Here is a 22,552-nt window from a genome sequence, read left to right as displayed (position 1 = left end):
AAACAACAAACTAATGTTAAATTCACTGTTCATTCCAAAGACCTCACCTTTCCATCATAGTACTTCTCCCGTTTATCAGTGAGCACAGACCGAATGACATTTCCAGAGTATTCAATGACCATCTCGCCAGCATCAATGGTTTTCTTGCAGAACAGACCTCGGCCATGAATAGGAGACCTGCAAAGGGACAGAGGGAATCACAGTCATTTAACTGACCAATTGATCGTTTTAATCCCTTCGTTTACAAAGATTTTGTTAAACCAATAAATTTAGCTGGTGTCTTGTTGTTGATGTAAAGAATATGAACAAACAGACTGGTCTAACCTGTACACCCCGACAGTTTCTTTAGAGGTGGCCTTGAGCTGTTTGAATCTCACAGTCAGTGGCAGCTCCATGGAGGTACGCCTGCAATGACAGCATGAGACAGAAATGCTATGAAAACAAGGTAAGATATGATACTGATTTTTTTTGAACAGACTGTATTTCCTGTAAGAACAAAATAGAGATTTGTGTGTGTTGTTACAGACCTGGCAGTCCTGAGCTGCCCTTCCTCATCATCATCTTCCTGCGGCCTGTACTCAGGAGGCTGGCGGTGTTTTGAGGCCAAGAAATTGAACATATCAAATACAGACCTCCTGGAAGACAGGTGGAACAGACAGCAGTCAGAAAGAAACTATTTTACAGACCTACAGAAATCCTATCCCAGACCAGGTAATGACAAGCTGCATTAAAGATCAATTAACAATAAGGACTATTAGAGACAAAGAAAGTCTTGGATATAACATTTCCTGCATTGTTTATAAACAATGTGAATCACATGCAGTACATACAATAAAAATAAGTTCAGTGCAGTTTGAAACATAAGACCTAGAAACATAAGTAATAGCAGCCTGTTCTCCATACATCCTGGCCTCGTGATGGAAGAACAGTCTTGGTACTCACTACACAATACAATGTTCTAGAGATGCGTGTATGTGTAGGTCCATTCCTAACCTGTGATGGATCTCTGCACGCGCCGATCCGTGGGGGTTGATGGGAGGTTCATTGGTTTCCTCTGGTTTGTGGAAGCGGAAACGATAGCTCCGACAGTGTCTGGAGCCGTACAACTGTTCCAGCAGGAAAACCACTGCCTCGTGGACGACTCCCAGCATCCTCAGTGCATTCACCCCTGGGAAGCATGGAGATTCATAATGAGTCATTTTTAGCAACATTAAGATAAATATTAGCCCACAGGGGACACTAGGAAACACATCTAAAAAAACAGCATGTCTGATCATCTTTCTTATTTTGATGTACAGTAATGTACAGTGGTGCTTCACCTTCAAAGGACAGCTCTTTGAGTCGTGCATTGGCGCGAGCTTCCTTCACTTTATCAGTCAGGGACTTCCAAGCCTCTGTAGAGGGACAAGACATTTGGACAAGGCAACTCAATATTTCATGCACAGTGTTTCACACACAAACACCTGACTGTCCTAATATTTATATTACACTTCCTAGTTCTTATACTCGCACAGATTTAGTTTTAGTTTTTTGTCAAATGTATTTGCTCTCATGCTTCGTGCAATCAGGATTTTGGGCCTGTTTGTTTTTATTGTATGGCTATTTTGCCTTTATTTTACAGTGAGAGACAGAAAGGGGGAGGAAGGGGGTGTCATGTCTCAGATACTGAGCTGCCCTTTAAACAAATTTAACTAATATGATGCAAGTGAAGTTGTTTCCTCTGACCTTCGATACTTTCACAGCGGATGTGGAAGCCGTCCTCACTGCAGATTTCAAAAATAATTCCCTTCTTGGGTTTGCTATCCAAGCTGGTATCCATGCTATTGCCATCCTGGTCAGGGGGTGATGCCACAAGGAGAGATCCTGCTCTTGCAGTGGCTGGTTTGTCTTTTCCCACCACCTTACCCGGTAAAACAGGACCTTCGGATGTCTTCTTTTTACCAAGCATGCTAGAAACAATATGAGGCATTAGGACTCTATGTTTTTGATTCATTTGAAAATGGGTGACTAATAGTGATTCTCCATACCTCCTGTTAGCTGCCTTCTCTGGGGGCTTGCCGGTGTCCATGGGTTCAGGGGAGCTCAGCTCTTTGGACCTGCTTGAAAAGAAGGTTGGGAAGATTTAAACTGGGAGTAAATTTTATGCAAAGTCCTTCAATGATCAACAGATAGTTACTATGGCAGACACACTTCTTATTGTAAATATTTTTCCCACTTAGGAGAATATCCTGTTTTTTTATTAATGTCTCACCTTTGGTTTGATGGGAGTCGTCCTGCAGGGTTACTATGATGGTCTTCTGTCTGAGAGGCTTTGAGCTTCTTCCCGCTAGTTAAGTCTAGACTCTGCCTGCTCCTCTTGACTTTCTGTTTGCCCTTTTCTGCTCCTGAACCAGAGAATGCTGCTGACACTACTGTGTTGGAGTTTCCCGGCCTATGTTCTGATGATCTGGAAATAGGAGTTGTTCTACTGCTCTGGGAGTGTGCAGAGGTTTGTGTTTGTGAGAACACTCCAACAACACGTCCCTTGGCAGGACTTAGAGAGGTGGCTGGGCCGGGGGCTAAAGTTACTTTGGTGCTTGGACTGGGATCCACAGTCTGGGCTCTGTTAACAGGCTGAGACTGATGCTGTAGGTGAACATTACTGCCTTCTGTCTCAACTTGCTGGTTTACAGCCATGCTGATAGTCTGTTGAGAGGGAAGGACACAGATGCTGCTGGATATAGACGTCTGCACAGGGGAGCTAAGCTGTGACATCAGAGGAGCTCCTCCTGCTGACTGAAGGACCACTGGCTGATCTGACAAGCCCAAGCCATGTTGACTTGCCTTAAATAAGAGGTTGCTAATTGGCCCTGTGATTTCAGCAGAGCTGAGGACAGGAGTGGAGAGAGAGACTGATCCTGGTGCAAGAATGCCAGTAGCACCACTAGGGGGCACAGACACAACATTCAACACTGACTGACTGGGGTTGAGACCAGAGACAGAGCAGGGTAAGAGATGAGTAGAGGAATCATGACCCAGGATACCAGGCTGAGCAGAGCCAGGAATCCTCGACTGAAGGAGAGTGGTGGGATCCAGGTACATAACTCCACCTGATTTTGGTCTCTTGATAATATTTGGGACCTTTCGCTGAGAAGCTGAGAGGGTGCTTAACTCAACCAGACCACCGGGCTGGCCAGGGATACTAGCAGTAATCTGTGGGGAAGACAGGTTGATGAGGGTCATGTTAGGGGGACCCACTTCAGATGGAGCCAGAGTAGGCTGGCTACGGGAGCGGGCCAACTTTTTGTTTTTTCTTGGCTGAAGACGAGAGATGGGCCTCTTCCTGCCGTGAGCAGAGGCAAGTACAGTTGGAGAAGAAGTGAGGGAGGAGGGACTAGACACTATGGCAACACTGGGACCCAACTCATGCGGTCGACCAGCTTCTGAGACCAGAATCTGGGACTGGTCATGGGTGTGAGAGGGCAACCCAATAAGAAGCCCTGAGGTGGTGCTGGGGATTCCTGTTGGGAAGCCTGCCTGTGCAGCTCCAGTAAAGGTGTGAATCTGAGAAGGGTGAGGCATGGTGCCCAGGACTTTGCCACCAGCAGGAAATATTGGCTGGGCTGGGGACAAACCAGTATTTAGTCCTGTGGTAAGTGTCATAGAGCTCAGCACTGCGGGAGAGCTAGTGTCCATCACTCCTGTGGCACTAAGTTTTTGGGTGACACCATTAGGGACAGTCTGGAAAACGTAAAGGGGCTGGAACTGCTGATTGACCACAATGAGCTTGTCAGGGCCTGGTTTGATGACTGCTGGACTGGAAACCTGAGCCTGGGAAGGTCCTGGTCCTGAGACTGGACTCGGGCTGCCTGCAGCTGCAGCTGGGAGATACTTCTGACCCTGAAGGGGCAAGGAGGGGGAACTTGGCAATCCAGGAGTACCAGAACCCCTGGGAACATCCTGGTTACCTGGAGGTTCAACCACCTGACCAATAGCAGGGCTGGGGATAAACTGCTCAGGAGTCATATGACCTTCGGTGACCTGGGTATCCCTGTTTCCTAGTGTCGTTGTATCATGCTGATTCTCTGATGGTGACACGCCTGGCCCGGCTCTTTTCTTGTCCCCACTCTTTTCTCCACTGATAGTCTCTGGGTCAGAGGTCAAGCCCAGCATAGTGCGCTCTGAGGTATCTGAGATGAGACTTCCAGCTGTGTGATTCTGACTGGTGCTGACAGCAGGGCTGCGTGTGGTCAGGACAGAGAGGTCAGAGGGAAGCTCCAGAGGAAGATATGGCTCCTCCACAGACATTGAGCTATTGACACTACTCTCAACCACACCCCCACCCTCTGCACTGGGCAGTGGCTGGGAAAAGTCTTCGAACAAAATGTCTTTGCGCCGGTTGACATCCACCCCGACATAACTTTCATCCAGCAACAGCTCTGAGGAGGAAGGTTCAGACTGCTGACCCAGAGCCTGCATTGACATGGAAGGTGTGTTCAAAACAAACTCCATGATGTCTGATGGCAAAATGTTCCCGCAGTCATCACTGTTGTTGTTGTCAGAGTCTGATTTTAGCAAGTCTGTGCTGAGGGATAGCTGGGTTTCGAGAGGATCCTGACCATGACTCTGTGGTTGGGACTTGACCCCTAGAGGAAGACAGTTTTCTTTCTGGTTCTTTCGTCCTTCTCGTGTGTTGCCAGATACTGCTCCACCACTGCTGTCTGCCTCCTTGCTTGAGTCATCGAGTTTCTCGATGTGCCTTTCTCTACCCCTTCTCTTAGGAGTGCTTTTGTGTGGTGTGGAAGAGGAGGTGGCTGTAGTGGTTGTGGTGCTGGTGGTGCAGATGCTGGTATCACTCTCTGAGCCGTCATCAATGCCATCGAGCTGGCCAATATGCTGCTTCCCTAAAGTCCTGTTAAACAGAGAATGGACATGTTAAATTGTTATTAGAGGACAAATAAATAACCACAAATTATTTCATTGAAAAATTGTGTGTACTCACAAAGCACTCAGCAGGTCCTCTTCAGCATTTCCTTGAGCCCTCTGTTGCTGCTGCTCCTCATCTTTTAGAAAGCGTTGGAGCTGGGAGCCACGTCCTAGACACTGGTCTATCCCTTCTATCGATGGGAGACCCTCACCACGATTAATTATTGTGCGGGTGAAGTTGTAATAATAAGGATCCTTACCCCTCTGTTTCATCCCACTGTCCTCATCCTCTCCACTGTCACCTGAGGAAGAAGAGGTGCTCATATCATCTGCGCCATCTACCTGACCCTCAGCTGACTTCTTGCGTCCACCTGTTCTTCTCTTCACCATGGCCCCGGCTCCATCCCTGACGCCAGAGAAGGGAAGGTCCTCCTCACCATATGAGCGAATCCCGTACAAATGAGTGAGGCCAAAAAACATGTTGGAGCGAGCACGTGCACTACGTCGAGGGTAACGCCGCTTGGCTGACCCTGACCCGTCGCTGTCATCCTCATGATGCTTATCATCCATACCTCTGTCATGGTCGTCTTCTGGGCCATCACCTTCATCCTCAGTGCCTTGAGTGAGGAGGTTGTGGTGGTCTTGGAGCTGGCTGCATGAGTGATCCTTGTGCAAATCGTCTTCCTCTGTCTGTGTCTGGGTGTCAGACTCAGAGCTGTCACTGCTGCTGGCAGAGGGTGAGGAGAAGAGAGCAGAGCGGGCAGGTCGACGGGTCCCCTGGTCAGGGGGAGAAAAAGTGGAGGTAGTGGTCGAAGAGCAGGAGGAAGTACAAATACCACCAGCAGCGCTGGTCCCATTAGGGCCAGTCTTGAGCTCAGTCTTTAGCGGAGTTCCAGTGGAGGGAGTAACTGATCTCTTTTTCTCTCTAGAGGACAACGGCAGCTGGTTTGTTGTTTGCTTGGTGTGTGAATGCGAAGAGGTTTTCAGTCCTTTTTCTGGCAGTAAACCAGCCTGCTGCAGCTGCTGTAGGTTGTCCAGACTGGAGCTGTTCTTCCTCTCTGAACAGGAGTAATTTTCTCTGCTCTTTGAAGACGACCTGTCTCCTCCCTGGTTGTCGTGCTTCTCCCCCTGAGCTTTCCCGTGGGTTTTGGTGCTGTTCCCAAGCACTGGAGCTTTGCTGTTGCTGCTGTTGTGAGAGCTGGGGTTTGAAGCATGTGTGATGGAGCTGCCAGATGCTTTAGTATTGTTGTTGAGAATGGGAATTTTGTTGCCGCTGTTGCTGTTTTGGAGAGTCTTCTCTCTTTCACAAACTTTGGAAACCTCTCGGCTGCCAGCCTTAACTTTGGAGTGTTTGTCTTTGGCAGCTGAGGCTGCAGCTGAGGAGGCGAGATGCATGGGGCCTTGCTTGACAATGTCCCCATCTACTGGTGTCCTCAGCGGCCATGGAGGCTTCACAGCTCCTGTGGCTAGACCTGTTGAGTAATCATTTGATTTCCGTGCACTGGACTTCTGAAATGAGGCCTGTGGAGAGCTGGATTTCCCAATAACAGAATCCTTATGGTGTGAAGATGGCAATAAATTTCCAGTGGCACAACTACTGTCCTTCCCTGAGCTGGGCTTGTCCTTAGGCTGGATGATGTTAGAGGTGGGGGTGGACCGGTGACGCTGCAACAAACCAAGGCTTCCAGAAACATCCTGGTCTTTGCCTCCATGTTTCCCTTGCCTACCTGTCTGTTTAGTGCTGCCACCTCTCTGCTGACCTGTGAGAACAGCAGTGCCCACAGGGGGGGAGGACTGGCCTGAGCCTGCAGGTGCCAGTCTGGGGCTCTTACTCTCACCTCCAGCCTGTTTGGACTGACTACCAGGGTTGGTATCTTTCCCTGAGCCAGAGTCTTTGTATCTCTCTGTGCTTCTGTAACTGGAATCTCTAGAGGGAGGTCTACCCTTGTCAGGGTCTCGGCTAGTTGGTCTGTCCTTGCCTTGGCCTGAATCTTTTCCTGTTTCCCTGCTATACTGTCTATGCTTTTCAGAGTCCCTAAGCCCTGAATCTCTACTCAGTGTCTTAGCTTTTTCCATGTCCTTATAACTGGGATCTCTAGAGGTTGATTTGCACTTATCTGCTTCTCTATTGCTCGACTCTCTGCTCGCCTGTCTCCCCTTCTCAGAATCTCTGTTGACTTGTCTCACCTTTTCTGACTCTTTTAGGGGATCTCTGCAGAGAGGTCTCCCCCTCTCAGACTCTTTCTGACCTGAGTCTTTACTCGACAATCTCCTCTTTTCCGACTCTTTGGCTGGTTGTTCACTCCTGTCCGAGTCTTTCTGCCCAAGTTCTCTGGATAATCTGTTCTTCTCAGAATCCTTAGAAGCTTGGTCTCGACTTGACATTCTCCCCTTGTCAGCATCTCTCAACCCTTGGTCTCTTGAGGGCTGCTGTCTGCTTCTGTCTGTGGAGAAGAGTCTACCTCTTTCATCATCTCTCTGGACTGGACTCCTCGCTGAGTCTTTGAAGAGGTGTTTGGACTTTTCGGGGTCTCTTGCAGGTGAAGGGATTAGTGGAGGGGGAGAGGTAAGGGGTCGTGATAAAATCTGTGATGGGGAAGTCACTCCTCTCTGTCTGTTTAGATGGTGGGGAGGAGGAGAGAGAGAAGGGGAACTGTGGCGACGTGAGTCAATATTTCGTATTCCTGGATTCATCAGTGAGGCCCCAACTGTCACAATCTCATGGTTTTGGGGCTGAGAGATACCTCCTATAAAATAAAAGAAATGGACAATTTAATGTTTCCATTCAATATTTAGACTCAGTTACAATAGGATTGATTGCCTATAAATTAATTTCAAAATAATCTTATCATTATGTAATCAATTAAAAATTAAATGCACATTTGTACCGGAAAAGGGTATAGGTCTGGGGACTACTGAGCGCTGGCAAGGGGGGTAGCTGGGATGTCGGTTTCTGGTGTAAACCCTGAGCTTGGGGGTGTTAGCGGGGGAAAGGGTGTCGGAGCGCCTTGGGGATTCAAATGGATCCGGAAAGTCTACATATAAAAATTAAACAAATCACACAAAACAGTTTAACACATTATAAATAAGGTACAAACTGTAAGATGACACAAACTGACAATAGTCTGTAAGTTACCTGCTACAGGGGATGTGCTGTGTGCTATCGTGCGATTCTCTTCAGGAGCCATCTTGCTCTTCACATCAGACTCTACCACTGGAGGATGACAAACTAATATTCTACAGGTGTACACACAACGCTTTCGGGCATCCAATGTACTCCAGTACACCCTGGAACACCTGCAGAGAAGAGCATTTATTTATTTTGATTCATTTAACTTCATAATATAACCTGCCTCCAGCAGCTAGATGTATTTTGTAAAGAGATTAATAGTAGCAACTTAAAATCGCAAGAGAAGACTTTACGATAAATGAAAAGGTAATAAAGAACACTTACTGGTATCCTACAGGGAAGAGTTTGCGTTTGCAGTCTGAGAGTTCAGTCAGTATCCCCAAACAGTCAATGGTCATGGAGCCTGAAATGATGCCATTTAAATCAGCATTACATAAACAATGGGAGTAGGATACAGAAATACATTTATCCGCCAACATTTACTAGCAATCAACCAACCAATCATCATGTGAACATTTTCAGGCTCCAGTCCTGCTTGCCATTTCCTCCGGAGACTAACGCCCTCCAGGTCCACCAAGACCCTGCGGGTCACTTCAAACCCAGACACAACCTACAGGAAAAAATACACAAATATATGAAAGGTGAAGAGAAAATTAACACAATCAAGTTGCAGTACAGTTTCAACATAGTTCCTAACCTGGTGTAGTTCACAAGACTTAAAGGATAAACTAAGTTTAAATAATCGGAACCTACTTTTAGACTAGCTGCCATCTCATTTTATTAATGAGTTTTAGATATAGTACATAATGAGATTTCCTTACTTCTCCCTTGATCAGGTCCCTGTGCTTTGGACAATAGACTTTCTTATCCTCCAGGAAGACGCAATGACACTGGCGGGCGCACATAAAGTGGTAGTTACTGGTGCAAGAGGTAAGGCAGCAGCCAACAGTGGCCCCTGGCTTCTGACACTTCTCACAGCGCTAAAAAGAAAGTACATCAGGTTGTAAATATCCATCCTAAAAAAAACAAACAAACAAAAAAAAACAAATAGCAGGAACTTGGACAACGTGTCCTGTCTTACCAGCTGCCTTCCCCTGAGAACGGCCATATGAACATTTTTGAGGGATCCATCATCATCCTCAAACACTTCTGCAGACCACAGGGCGCAGTTCACATGGGTCCACTCATTCTGACCGATGTACAACAGCCGGCCACCCTCCTGAAACGTACCAACATTTTTAAATGTCACAGACAGCTATGTCTTATGAGCATCAAAGTAATTTCACAGAGGTTTCTGACTCACATTAATGTTTTCATCTCCATACTTCAGACACAGAACACACTGCCTGTTATCCCTAACACCTGGTGGCGGAGGGAGCTCTGGACTGTCTTCACAATCTGAAAACCACATACCAAATTTGAAAAGAAAAGCAATAATGACAAGATGTGTAAAAACAGTGTGCATATATGTATTTGTACACATGTATTGTAGTTATGCTTTGCCATACCAGGTAGGAGTAGGGGTGGTGGGGTTATAGCCGGTGGGACTTGTGGAGGGGAGGCCGGAGAATCCGGCTCGCCGGGGGTCTTGGGCCGGGGAGCTGGAATAATCTTTTTCATGAGGTGGGGGTGCTCAGCGCGGGAAAGCTCCTGTCTCTGCTGCCACTGGGCATAGTTGTGGTCCAGGGACGGAGGCAGCACAGCATTCGGGAGGAGCCCACTGCTGGGGAACAACAGAATACAGACAGGCACTATCAATGAGCAACCTATTAGTTCTGGGTGACTGGGTAAAATGGGAAGGCTTGACTGAATACCAAACAACTTCAGAATAACTATACAGGTCATTGTGTGTGTTGCCCACTTCAACGAAGCCAAACGACATGAAAGAAAACACATAGGGATTGTTTTTACATCAAACCAACTTATCACATGCTTTGCTCTTGGTTAGATCTGTGCAATTAAACTCAGATTTACAAACACCAGCAACACTAATTAAACCTTGCTGATGCAAATATTCATATATCTGTATTCGCAGGTCTGACCAAACTGAGATTATATAGTGTCTTATTAAAGTAAGCCTAAAAACCAAATACCACTTAACAAATCACTCAACTGTAACACTTTCAACTCTGCTAAGCACACAGGTGATGTCTAAATTTTCTGACAGACTTTAGGTGATACAGAAAAAACATAACCCCAAAAAGTTATTTAAACCAGGCCCACCATGAGTCCTTATGCACGAAGTGTTGACAAATAGCTACCCCAAATGTGTAAGTAATCTCTCAATACTAAACAGATAATGACAGATAATATGCACTCTGATTTTTTTTTTTTTTTTTACTATTCTGTGTAGTAAGTGAGCAGTGACATCAGTAGTAAATAATTGTATCCAAAGACTCTGCCAAGTCCAGTACGGCTTGGTAATTGGTGTGATGTGGAGTCTCACACTTAATGAGCCAGCAGAGGCATCTAAACAGGCATCCATCAAATGATGGCCACAGGATCCACTGGATGGACCATTAGTTTCCTGGGTTGGAGTAGTACATAACGCAATAGACCAAACTGACAAAGAAACCACAATTAGACCACAAATATGTATCAAACAGCGTTCAAGTGAAATGTGACACTGTGTTATGATTAGCCTCCCACAATGCCTGGAGAAAGAATAAATGTGGAAAGCTGATAGCTAAATATAAGAGAATGAATGAATGAATGTGTGTGTAGGAAAAATATGCCGAGCAGTAAAACCACGCTATTACATTTGTTTACTTGGACAGCATTAATTAGTCAATGTAAACATTTCATTATCAGTCACTGTTATGTGGTTATAAAATATTCCTTGTGGCTTTATCTTTTCAGTAGATATTATCATTGTTTAGGTGCCTGGGCCGCAAATCAAATGTTCTCCACATATATTCACCGCTAAGCTGTCCAGCTCATTGAACACGACAAACATTTCATTACTGCAACTCAAAATCATGACTGGAGCCTTTAGTCACGGTCACTGTTCTGGACTCTCTAACATTATGGCCAAGAAGACGTTTTAGTTGTGGTTCCTAACTGAGAATGTCACACAACTTTGTAGATTTTGTTAACCACTTAAACAGAAAAAAATGACACATGACATCCTGATCTTGCCACTTGGCTGTTATATTTTCAGAAGCTATTGGTACAGTCAGCCCACACATTTTATAAATATTAGTTCACTGCTTTCTGGTTCCCTCCTATATACAGATGATGGTACCACATCATACTCCTCCTTACAATAATTACAGACCCTAAGTTCTTGAAAATGGCTATTTTTCTCCCGAGGTTTTTGGCTCACATTACACGAGTATTAAAAACAAAATTTCTTCTCTGTAATAATGGCACAAATTACTATTAAAAAAAATGAGAGCACTGTCTGCTTGGAGCTCTTTCTTAAAACAAATCTTTCAGACTTTTAAATGACAACAGAACTGTTATATAAGCTGCTACAATAACTATACAGATCTACTTCATTTTCAAATGATAGCATCATATCACTGTAAATGTAATGTGGAACCAATTGGTAATATAAACGATGGCTTACATAACTGTAATGAGTTACTCAGAGGAGTTGGCTCCTGGACACTGAACACTGTGTAATAAGTAAAACCACTTATATTGACTATGCTGCAATTGACACTCACTTGGCAGAAACCTTTTGCCTTTCCCAGAACCTGGACTCTTTCACTTTGAACCACGGGAAGATTCGCTCCATTTGCTGAAACAGAAAACATTCCATGAAGTTTGCATATCAGTCTGTTAAAGCACTTGCACAGACCCGCATTTCGAGCAACACACTGGCCAGTGATTCTGCTAAGATACTTAACCTATACCTGATGGAGAGATGCTCCAATCAGAGGAAAAAGAAAAAAACATATATACACACATATATTTTTTTTTAGTTTTAAAAACATCAGACATGGTTGAGAACATGTTTATAAAACTGTGCACATCAGAAATGAATATAACATCATATAAGTCCATAAATAACAGATAAAATGTTGGTGTGACCTCAAACATGTAAAGTGTGACTACTTCTGAAGTGTTTTCAGTGGACATATATAATTCAGAGCTGATGTGAGGTTCTTACCCGAATAAAGAAAGACTTGACTATGCTGTTGGCTTTTCTGCTCTCAGGATGGCCACCATCATTGTTGATGGCTGCCTGAATGATTCGCACGATGTCGTCACTAAACTCCAGCTGGGAGAGAAATGACCCCCACACACATGGACAGAGTAATGGTTATAACAGTGCAGTGCTGATGACCACTGGTGGAAAAGTCATTACTGTAGCTACCTTTGTTAATTTAGCTTTATACAACACAGGCCTGACCAGAGACCAGAGATTCAGAGACAAGAACACATAAAATATTTAAGCCTACCATAAAAATGGCTTCAAAATAGTGAAATGTTTCTAAATAACTGCTGCTTGAGGCAATGAGGTGGTGTCGTCTGAATCAGGTTTTGCTCTTATGACTCACCATAACTCATTAGGACAGCCTTTTTCAGTTTAAAAAAAAAGTTACCTATGGTTAGCTTGTACAGGTCCCTACCATTCTCCAATAAATACACTGTAAATACACATAAACCGCTTTAGATTCTAGCAGCAACATACTTTTGATTTGGTCTCTTGTTTGTCCTGTTTGTCCGCAGAGACGATGCTAAAAAGACATTCTTACCACTGACTTGTAGCGGCCTTGATCCATCTTTTTCTCAACAGATTCCAAGTCTGGAGGGGAGTCACTGGGAGGTGTAGGGGGGACTTCTGTCAGGACTGGAGGATCTGGACCTTCTGGGGAACGACGGGATGGAAGACTTTCCTCTGTCTCTGGGTTCAGCTCCGGAGGCTTCACCGCCTACATGAAAGCCAGTTACAACTGAGTAAAGCTCTCTCCATTATGTTCATTTATCTATGGTTGCTGTTTCAGTTGTTATGCAACACTGTCTACAGAGGGTACAGAGGCAAAGGATCATAACAGTGACTGAATCTGCAGAAGGATAAGCAACACAATGTGTGTCTAACCTGTCTATAGCGTAACAAGTGTGTGGATGTGCGGGAGTTGAGCAGTGCAGTAAGGACATGGCGAATGCAGCCCTGAAGCTCCCTCTCCAAAGCTGTCCTCCACTCAGCCGGATGGTGTTCAGTACATTTGGTACAAGTGTAGGCAACACTCTCTGGCAGCTTTGACAGCAGCTCGTACATTTCATCTGGCGGACAGCGGAAGACAACAGGTCATTATTGTGCCCATTATTACGTTTCAGCATCTCATCAACATGACAGCTCTCAGAGGACAGCCTGTCAGCCGGCTGACATACTGACAAGACAAATGAACTGCAACAAGTGCTGCTAAATACTAAATGCGTAGCTGTACTTGTGACGAGCATACAGAGAACGTGTATTGTACTATGATCTTCTACTTTGCTTATATGGGACCTACTGACCTGTCAGATTCTCACACTTGGCATGAACCCAATGGTTGCAACGGCCACACTCCATCATCTTGCTGTCGTAGTTATCGTCATCATAGCACTTATCACAGAGTGGGCAAAAGTTCCCTGAGAAAGAAGACAGTGACCAGTACAGTCATATTAAATCACTCAGCAAAATATATTTGTAAGAATTCCTCCTACTTTAATCTTAGAAAGAATACCAAACACTAATTAGAAGTCAACCGTATTTTGGACTCATCAAGCTTTTGACTCACCTTTAGCAAAGAGTTTGGCACAGTCATGACACATAGAGAAGTCATGTGACCATTGGGCATCCCAAGACTTCCCAGGTTTAGTGGCTCCACAACTCGTACAGCGCACACACTTGGTACAAACCTGAAAAGAGAGTACATATAGATAATGCAGTGAATAAACGGCAGCAGCTAAAGAGCAGAAATGGCATGAAAGTGCATTAGACACACTGCCTAAGAGAGGGTTCCATGGATGCAGGTAACACAATCATGAGAAGCTGTAGAAATGTGGTAAGAGAAGAATGTGTGAGTTTAATGCTAAAGGTTGATCATGATGGTTATGTAAAGGTGAGAGGCTGGGGAGGATGTGCACTCATACCCAGACTCTCTTCTTCTTGGTGGGTCTGGTGGGGTGGTTTGGACCCAGGCACTCCGGGTGATAGCTGTTACGGCACTTATCGCACTCTAGCAACTGCTGCTACAGTGACACAAGGAAAATGTGATATGAAATTATTTAAAGACCAAATAACACAATGTTAAATATTTCACGCCCTACAAAGAATATTTCAGTTCACAGCAAACTAGTATGAAAGATGTCACCTGCTTTTGACCTGTAATAGTATTCACTCTGGTCAATCGGTGGTGTATTGAAAAGAATGAATGCATGAGTTAGACATAACATTTCAATGTTTTCAAAAGATGATCATTCTATTAAAAAGTGCAGAGATATGACACTGCTCGCCCAGTTTACTCAATGGCCATTCATTCTGGGCTTCACAGGTGGATAAGCATCATTATCAAAGGGCACTGCAGGCATTTACAGTATGAGCTCTACAGAGTTTTGTAAACAGCCATGTAAGTGGCAACTGCAGACACATTTTTACACTTCCATACAGTTAGCTCACATTAAAGTTGTCCAGCATACAGTTGCTGTAGCACCTTTCCCCATTCTGCCATTCATAAATACTAAAAATAAAATGTAACTACTGTTTCATGAGATTTACACTCAATATTTGTGTGGTAATGAAACACTATCTAATGTCAGAGGTACAATACATAGGAGTTTTATGACTGCACCTCATAGAGTCTGTGATATGATATATCTGCAGTAGTTGACATGCCAGTAGATTTCAGGCTTTTAAGCCACGCTTTGTTGTGGAGTCAAATAGTGTCAGAGACCTGCTGCTGTTGAGGCAGCTCCTTGGTCAGAGATAAAAGCCAATCACAGTAATAAAAAGCCTAATGCTCTTTAGACAGATATCTGCTTTAAAGAACCAGCTATGAGGACTCTGTTTCCTAAGTACTCACATCCTCTGCTGCCAGCACTGAATAACCAATAACCAACAAGTTCACTCAATTTATTACGTACCAACAAGACAAAACAATCCACCAGGCATATGGCTGTTGTGTAGACCAAATATGCTTATATATTCTAAAATGACAACCATACAAGGCTCACACTATGCAAAGGACTTGAGTTAAATAACGAAATCATGGCAGGAATCCAAGAAGCCTATTAAATGCTGTCTGCTGGCACGACTAGCAAGTGTCTTTCTAGGGAAGATTCTCCAGCCTTTACAAACTGTCACTCCATACTAAGCTTCTTTTGTGTAAGCTTTAGATGAACAGAACTTTAATGAATGGCTTACTTTAGTCTTCTGGTGCTGGCGCCCACAGACCTGGCAGAATCGGCATCGTCGACAACACCAGTTCTCAATCTGCTCCTGGAGAGGGCGCTCTGACTCCCCCAGGCAAAAGAGATGGAACGGTTCACAGCATACCTGGCAGAAGACGAACTATACAATATAAAGAAAGAGAAAAGAAGAAAGAGACTGTCAGTCAAAAACTTTAACTATTGCTCTGACAAAAGGAAATTTAAAAGAAAACAATTTTAGGACAATGATCATTTCTTCTACCTCGACGTTTCCACTGCTTGCACATAAGAAACAAAGCACCCGGGGTGTGACAGGCACAGAAGTGAGCAGGTTGAGGCCACCAGCCTCCCACACCTTCTCCACATCATGGTCCCTCTTGAAATCCACTCTGATACGATGCACTCCGTCGCAGGGCGCTCGGGACTTTACCTGGCCCCTAGTCGAGGGAGTGCCCAGCCAGTTTAAAGTACTGCTGCTGGGGGGTTTAGTGGTCAGTGGCTTCTCATGTGGATGACACAAAAGGAGAAAGACAGAAGAGGGTTACATATCATAAATGATATGAGGTCTATACACAAGCATCTAAATCAGATGTGCAGAAAAAAAAGGATAAAGCTCACACTACTTACCTTATCTTTTGGTCTTTGTTTAGGAGATTGAGAAACAGTGCGAGATGTTGGCTTCTTTAATGGTTTTGATTCAACTATGAATAAAAGGACAGGATGAATAAGCATGTAGTATAAACAATATATAAACAAATATATTTAAGTTATGACACAAAAATTGTGACCAGTTTTTTTTTTTAACCTGTGTCTGAAATTGCTGTAGCTGAGCTTTGCTGCTGCGATGACTGTTCCTGTGGTTTCTTCTTGGGCTCACTCAGAGGAATCTTAGGTGAAGCATCTTTTTTTGAAGGTGCCTGACTAGTAAGTGGCCGTTGCTGTTGCTGTGTCACTTGATGACACTGTGTAGACTGGGAGGGGGAATTCTGGACTGAAGATGACGAGGACGAAGATGATGAAGATGAAGAAGACGATGAAGTGGAAGAGGAGGATGAGGAGGAGGATGTCGGTACAGGCTGCAGTGGTTTGTGTCCCTTCTTCCCGGCGATGCTAGTTGTGACTGACAGCTGTTTGGAGTCTGGTGTCAAAGCTGGAGCCTGAGCCTGGGCTGTGACTGTGCTCGGGGTCTGAGGCGGTTCAGCGGGTGCAGGGGAAGAAGCAAGGGCTGGAGAGGACTGCTTTGAGGCTGGCTGCTGTCTTGATTTCTCTTCTCCTAGCTTTAAAGGAGGGGTTTCACTCTTTTTGCGGGGAGGTTCCTCCTTTGGTGGTGCAGGAGAAGATTTGGGTCCAGACTCTGTGTTTGGCCCTTTTGCCAGATTTGGACCCTCCTTCTTCTCAGACACTTTGTTCTTTTTCTTCTCCTTCTTGACTTTGCCTTGCTTCTGAAGGAACATCTTTGAGGGCATCCACTGCAAGTTCTGACACTTCCTCATCCTGTAGACATTGACACAAATTCCACATAGATTTTCTTAACTATTCTATTAAATGAATTTTTTAGATAATGTTATTTTATAAGACTTACTTTACTTTAACAATTATCTATAATAAGAAATAACCCATTAGCTGGAACTTACTTGCAGCATTGCTTTTTAATATTTCGTCCACCAAACTTAGGCTTGTCGAGACAGTTGGTACAAACACCACAATCTTCTGGAACCTGGCAGCCAGAGCACTGACCGCAGCGGCGAGACCGACGCCCCTTCTTTGGAGGAGCTTCTTGAACAGCTTTTTGTCGTGTCTCCCGCGGTTTTATGGGAGGGGACTGAGGCTCTGCCTCCTCAGAGCCTGCTACTGATGACTTATCTTTAAGAAGAAACGCATTGCAGATGTCATCATTACTGACACACAGTAGTATTTAGTATTTATTTCACTCATCGCATTGAAAATCCTTTGGTCCTGATCCAAAAAGAGCACAAAAAACCTATTTCATATGGTTGCCATGTACACTTAAAAACTATATTGTAAAAAATAAATTAGAGTGTTGAAAAAATACATTCTTGTCAGAGATCTTAATAAAGTGCCTGTATTACATATACAATGTCTGATGTTCAGTAGCTTGTTTAAATGTGTGTGTGCCAATTAAATGACCAGGAAACCAGGAATGATGACTGTGACTACACTGCTAACTCTTGATATGTCACTGACATCATATCCTCTAGTCTTGCAAACATTCACATGTAGCAAGATGACATGAAACCAGACAAACTAACAGGAACATGAGCAGCCAAACTCCTCTCACTCCATCACCACTTCACTGTGTACTTGTGCTCTCATTGGTGATTGGACTTCTCTGCTCTTGTGATTAGTCTGTCATCAATGCATGCTGCAGAACCTTTTCAAAACTCGCAGAGAAGTGGCGTAATAAACACTCACTTTGGACTGATCTGTAAGTCAATGTGAGTACTTTACATTGAATCTGCAAACACATCACATTATCATAAAATCCACAGTACCAGTTTTCCATTGAGGAGGAAAAATATTTGACTGCTGCTATATGTCAAGCAGCGTTGCTAACTAAACCTACACTAAGAATAGACAAGTCTTCAGAGACTGGGCTGATCCTGAGAATGTGAAGTTTTCCATCTTTATGAATTTTTACAAAATCTTATACAGCGTTTTATCTCCTCTGCTACTATTATTAAACTTGTTAGGTTAGAAGCTTAATTGTGAGCATGACCCACTGAACACAGACAACTCTGTAAAATATGTTATCATGCTGTAGCTGTGGATTATTCATTGTATTCGTATCTTCACTAAGGCAAGTCAGTAAACCTTTAACAGCCAAGCCCAGAGGTATAAAATCACAAGTAGGTCAGATGCGAGGTAAATTGAGTGTGCCTTACCATCATTCCCCATGGAAGACAGGATCTTCTCTCTCTCCTCCCAGGGCAAGGCACTGAGTGTGGGCATGTCGTCAGGGAACACTGCCCGATTACGGCCAAGAGCCACAGCTGCACGACGACATACATGCTTGATGCGAGGTCCACGTACTGAGGTCTCTGACGAGTCGCTCTCTTGACCCTGCTCACAACCACATCATACAACAAAGCAAAAAAAAAAAAATTGAAGATCAAAATTATAAAAAACACAAAGATGTGACAGGATGTTATTTTTTTTATTTGTTGTGAATGTTTTACTGATGGAAATAAAAGTCAAAGTCTGCTTTATTGTCGATTCTGCCACATGTAGATCACATACAGAGAATGGAAATTTCGTTACTCAACAAACAATTAGCAAAATTGATGAAGATGGTATAAAATGGTGGCAGAGGAGGAGCCCTGGGCCGAGACAATGATGAGTATGGGACACAGTCATTTTTTCTTGAAAATGTGCTCCCTATTTCCATCTCATCTTTACATTACCAGCAGAAGAACAGAGGACAACACTTTCAGCATAGCAAGTACTGCTTTCTGCATAATGTATGAAGTGAAGAGAATTCCCCTTAAGTAGGGGACTTTCCTATTATCGAGTTTCAGTTTGAGTACAAACACAGATTTCTATTTATAGAAAACATTCATAGCATCATGTCACTTGCTTGGGGCTATATAATGAGAAGCTTTTTGTGGTAGAAATACAATAACTACAAAGGCAAGCCATGAACGGGGAAACTAACCTGGACCTTGGTCTGGTCTGCAGGCTTCAGTTTACTCTTCTTTAAGTCGATCAGCTGGTCTTTGGCCTTCTTCAGTAGCTTAAATACCCGCTTGTCAGTCACAGGCTGTTTCTCTGCTTGGGCCAGCATAGATCCAAGAGAGGTGACAGGGAGCTGTGTTCTGCCTGGCTGTCCTGGAAGGCTTGCTGTCTGCTGGCTAGGAACACTTTGTTTCTCCTTCTCCTTTTCCCCATCCTCCATCTCACCTCCTTTCTCAGAAGGTCTGCCTTTTTTAGGTACACGTACTTTAGCAATACTTATGGGAACAGAGGAATGGAGCCCACGTACCTCTGAGGAAACAGGGTCAGTAACCACATCAACTGATGTTGATTTTTTTCTCCCTGGAGTCTTTTTTGGAGCTAGAGGTAAAAGAGCATCTTCTGAGTCCCTCCCATCCACAGTAAACAGGCTGGAAGGTGCATTGGGGGAACCATCTGGTGTAGAAACCTTACTTCTTTTCTCCAGATCTTTCCGCCCTTCCCTTTTATTCTCCTTTTCCTTCTCTCGGTTTTTCTCAGAATCCCTTTCTTTTTCCTTTGGAGCAGCCTCTTGAGGAGCTGATAAGCTTTTTTCTTTACCTCCCTTCCCACATCCTCTCCCTGTGTCCTGGGCACTAGAAGGAAAGAGAGGGAAAAGTGGGGAAGAAGCAGAAGATGTAGTTGACAAAGAAGGTGGGTTTCCAGAAGCCCCTCTCCTGCTATCAGGGGTCCCTTGCAAGGCCAGGCCCAGGGAAACAGTGGAGAAGGTGCTGAAAGAAGCAGGAGTTAAGGCACTAGTGGCTAGTGGACTTGCGGAGACCCCTGGCAAAGAGCTGGGGTTAGTACTGGAGACAGTGCCCGTCAGCACAGACATCTCAGAGGCGCCTTTCCCAACAGACATCTGGCTTCCAATATGGCTGCTACGTCTGGTCATCGAGTGGGAAGGAGAACGTGGATGGCCACGAACCGTTCCCGAGAGCGGCCGTCTCCTGCGTCGCGAGGTTCTGCTTGAACTAGGGGATGTCTGGTGTGGAGACAGAGAGCCTGGGCTGCTCCCAGAAGATGAGTGCAGGGTAACGGACTCAAATATGCGAGAGTGGGCCTCACTGGGTGTGAAGCGTGGAGCACGAAGTAGAGGGCTCCGTTTCTGGAGTGGTGCATCAAAGCGGGATGAAGAAGGATGTTGGTGATGGGTGTGAGGATGAAGAGGAGCAAACAGACGAGTCCCTGTACCTGCTCCGCTGCCTGGTGCAGGAAACGTGACTGGAGCAGCTCCCCCAGCTCCACTAACACTTTGGGGCAATAGCCCCACATCTTCCGCCGTGAGAGGGGGAGGACGGAAGTTGTCAAAGATGGGCTTTCGGATGAGGCCCTCCTTGGCATATTTAGCAGAGGAAAAGTACTGTTGTTCAGGGTGGGACAGGGAAGTCCAGCGGAAGGTGGGCTCTCTCAGAATTGAGCGACTTCTTTTGTCTTGCAAGCTAGGAATCACTGACGGTCCAGACAGAAACGGAGGAATGGTGTGAGGCATCCAGGGTGATTGCGGGTGGTGTTCACTGATAGCAGCTGTATTTGAGGACGCTGACTGGGGAGGCTGTGGAGGAGTGAGGAGAGGAGGAGGTGGAGGTGAAGAAGGGGAGGAGGCTGTGGATGAAGTCTGCTGGGAATTTACAAGGGTAGACGAGGACATCAGCACACCTGTTGGGGGGCTGATGATAGGTTTTTTACTGCCAGCAGTGAGAGTCTCTCTCACCCTCTGGATCTGGGATCCCCGGCCAAGTCCCTGTCCTCTCCGGCCTCGCCGACTCCTCTCTGCCAGGACTTGCTCTGCCTCTGGCTCAGAGGGAGGGGAGGGCGACTGTGAGCTGTGTAACAGGTTGGCCTCCCTCTCTCCCTGCGAGGATGGAGAGTGATCCTCTGCCTCTGACAAAACCTGTGTGGCTTCAGAAGCCTGGGAGTCACATGATGAGTCATCCAAGCTTGGGCTGCTGGACCTGGAGGACTCTGCAGAAGAGAGCTGGGAGGAATGCTGCGACACGGCACTTGAGCCACAAGATGCCGCACTACTGCTAAATCGCCCGTTGGTGGCGTTGTTGGTGGTGTTGCTGTTGATCAGACTCGCAGCTGTTGATGGAACAGGGGGGACAGGGGCAGGAGGTGGGGGAGGGGGGAGGGAGTCAGTGGGAGCAGTGGTGCCAGTGCTAGTGACAGCAGATGTGGAGGATACCAGCACAGGACAGTGTGAAGAGGAAGTGGTGGAGGTGGGCTGGGCAGATGTTAAGACAGATGAGGGGGTTGTTTCTAAGCGTGGTATCTTCATATGGGGTGGCGGGGTTCCAAAGCTGCCCTCATCTTCAATGAAGCGCTTGGGGGTTTTGATGATTCGAAGGGAGACTGTGCTGACCACAGGCATAATAAACTGCCTAATGTTCTTCAGTGGGGTTTTCCTGATGCCAGCTTCAATGGCACCTGCCCCACTACCCCCGATGGCCACGGCTTCTTTCTCCAGTCTCTTTTGTGCTCCTTTCTTAGCACGCTGCAGCAGCTGTTTAGCAATGGTTGCATCAGTGCGTTTAGAGGGGGGGACAATTCTAACAGGCTTTATATGGCGAGGGCTTTTTCTGAGGCCGACTGTCCTGCCTGGCTTGGAGGGAGACGGGGAGGCAGGTGGATTGGAAGAATCCTGGTCCTCAGGTCCATCCACATTCCTCACCATGGGCTGCTGGGAAGTGTGTAGTTCTGTCCCTTTGTCACCACCTCTGACCCTAAAGGCCTTGCTTTTCCCTTCACCACATTCAATGGAGGTAGACAGCTGTGCAGCTGCAGCAGCAGCAGCCTTAGCTTTGAGCCGTTCAGCGGAGGGTGGTCGCCCACGTCTGCGCCGGGGTACACCAGGCAAAGTCTTGAGTCGTGACTTGAGAGGGGCAAGTTTAGTTGCTCTCAGCCTTTTCAGGTTTCCAACTTTGGATAAACCGCGTCCACCTTTGGGAAGCTTTGCCTCAGGGTCATATGACTGAGCAGAGCCCAGGGGCATCCTCTTGGAGCCCTTTCTGTCTTTGTCCTCTTCTGTGTCAATGCCCAACTCAGATACAGCCTGCCTAATGTCCTCCCCTGCTGCATGGCTGCCTGTACTCCAAGCTTTCTTGCTACTTGAAGACGGGGGTCGACCTCTTCCCCTCCTTTCCCCAGTGCCAGGTGGTCTTCCAGGCAGCCTTTTCACCTTCTCAGCTGGCCTTTCAGGGTCCTCAGGTTTCGCCTGTGTCGGGGAGGGAAGGGAGGTGGGAGACGGTATTGTGGCAGCTTTCTGGGCAGTGAGGGCCCGTGGGGGACGACCTCTGGGCTTCTTTTCCTGTATGGGTGGGCCTGCTGTGAAAACAACAGAACAAAACATTTAGTTAGCATGGATGTACCTGATACAGACAACCTGCACATGCATCAGCGCCTGTAGACAACTGCAAGGTCTCT

The 22,552-nt window shown here is 45.7% G+C and overlaps 1 protein-coding gene across 3 annotated transcripts in view; it reads right to left on the bottom strand.

Moving 5' to 3' along the window:
• Positions 1-22,552, bottom strand: part of kmt2a (lysine (K)-specific methyltransferase 2A) — a 31,701-nt gene that overhangs the window by 357 nt on the left and 8,792 nt on the right. The window contains exons 3-33 of one of the 3 annotated variants that reach the window (XM_026316824.2): positions 19,071-22,453; positions 18,301-18,478; positions 17,032-17,260; positions 16,203-16,891; positions 16,025-16,098; positions 15,660-15,896; positions 15,393-15,539; positions 14,123-14,221; positions 13,768-13,888; positions 13,505-13,618; positions 13,086-13,270; positions 12,742-12,918; positions 12,153-12,263; positions 11,707-11,780; positions 9,544-9,758; positions 9,339-9,433; positions 9,117-9,254; positions 8,857-9,015; positions 8,534-8,645; positions 8,360-8,438; positions 8,042-8,202; positions 7,794-7,940; positions 4,982-7,652; positions 2,252-4,891; positions 2,028-2,099; positions 1,726-1,949; positions 1,320-1,394; positions 994-1,168; positions 528-635; positions 325-405; positions 48-177 (exon numbers count right to left, since the gene is read on the bottom strand). In XM_026316824.2, coding sequence (XP_026172609.1) covers positions 48-177; positions 325-405; positions 528-635; positions 994-1,168; positions 1,320-1,394; positions 1,726-1,949; positions 2,028-2,099; positions 2,252-4,891; positions 4,982-7,652; positions 7,794-7,940; positions 8,042-8,202; positions 8,360-8,438; positions 8,534-8,645; positions 8,857-9,015; positions 9,117-9,254; positions 9,339-9,433; positions 9,544-9,758; positions 11,707-11,780; positions 12,153-12,263; positions 12,742-12,918; positions 13,086-13,270; positions 13,505-13,618; positions 13,768-13,888; positions 14,123-14,221; positions 15,393-15,539; positions 15,660-15,896; positions 16,025-16,098; positions 16,203-16,891; positions 17,032-17,260; positions 18,301-18,478; positions 19,071-22,453 — 13,100 coding nt within the window. The remainder of the gene's footprint in view (positions 1-47; positions 178-324; positions 406-527; positions 636-993; positions 1,169-1,319; positions 1,395-1,725; positions 1,950-2,027; positions 2,100-2,251; positions 4,892-4,981; positions 7,653-7,793; positions 7,941-8,041; positions 8,203-8,359; positions 8,439-8,533; positions 8,646-8,856; positions 9,016-9,116; positions 9,255-9,338; positions 9,434-9,543; positions 9,759-11,706; positions 11,781-12,152; positions 12,264-12,741; positions 12,919-13,085; positions 13,271-13,504; positions 13,619-13,767; positions 13,889-14,122; positions 14,222-15,392; positions 15,540-15,659; positions 15,897-16,024; positions 16,099-16,202; positions 16,892-17,031; positions 17,261-18,300; positions 18,479-19,070; positions 22,454-22,552) is intronic. The other 2 variants (XM_026316843.2, XM_026316834.2) reach the window with 2 other exon arrangements.

This window comes from Mastacembelus armatus, chromosome 13 (genome assembly GCF_900324485.2).
Source record: "Mastacembelus armatus chromosome 13, fMasArm1.2, whole genome shotgun sequence".
Classification (NCBI taxonomy): domain Eukaryota; kingdom Metazoa; phylum Chordata; class Actinopteri; order Synbranchiformes; family Mastacembelidae; genus Mastacembelus; species Mastacembelus armatus.
This window is presented reverse-complemented; position numbering and strand designations above follow the sequence as displayed.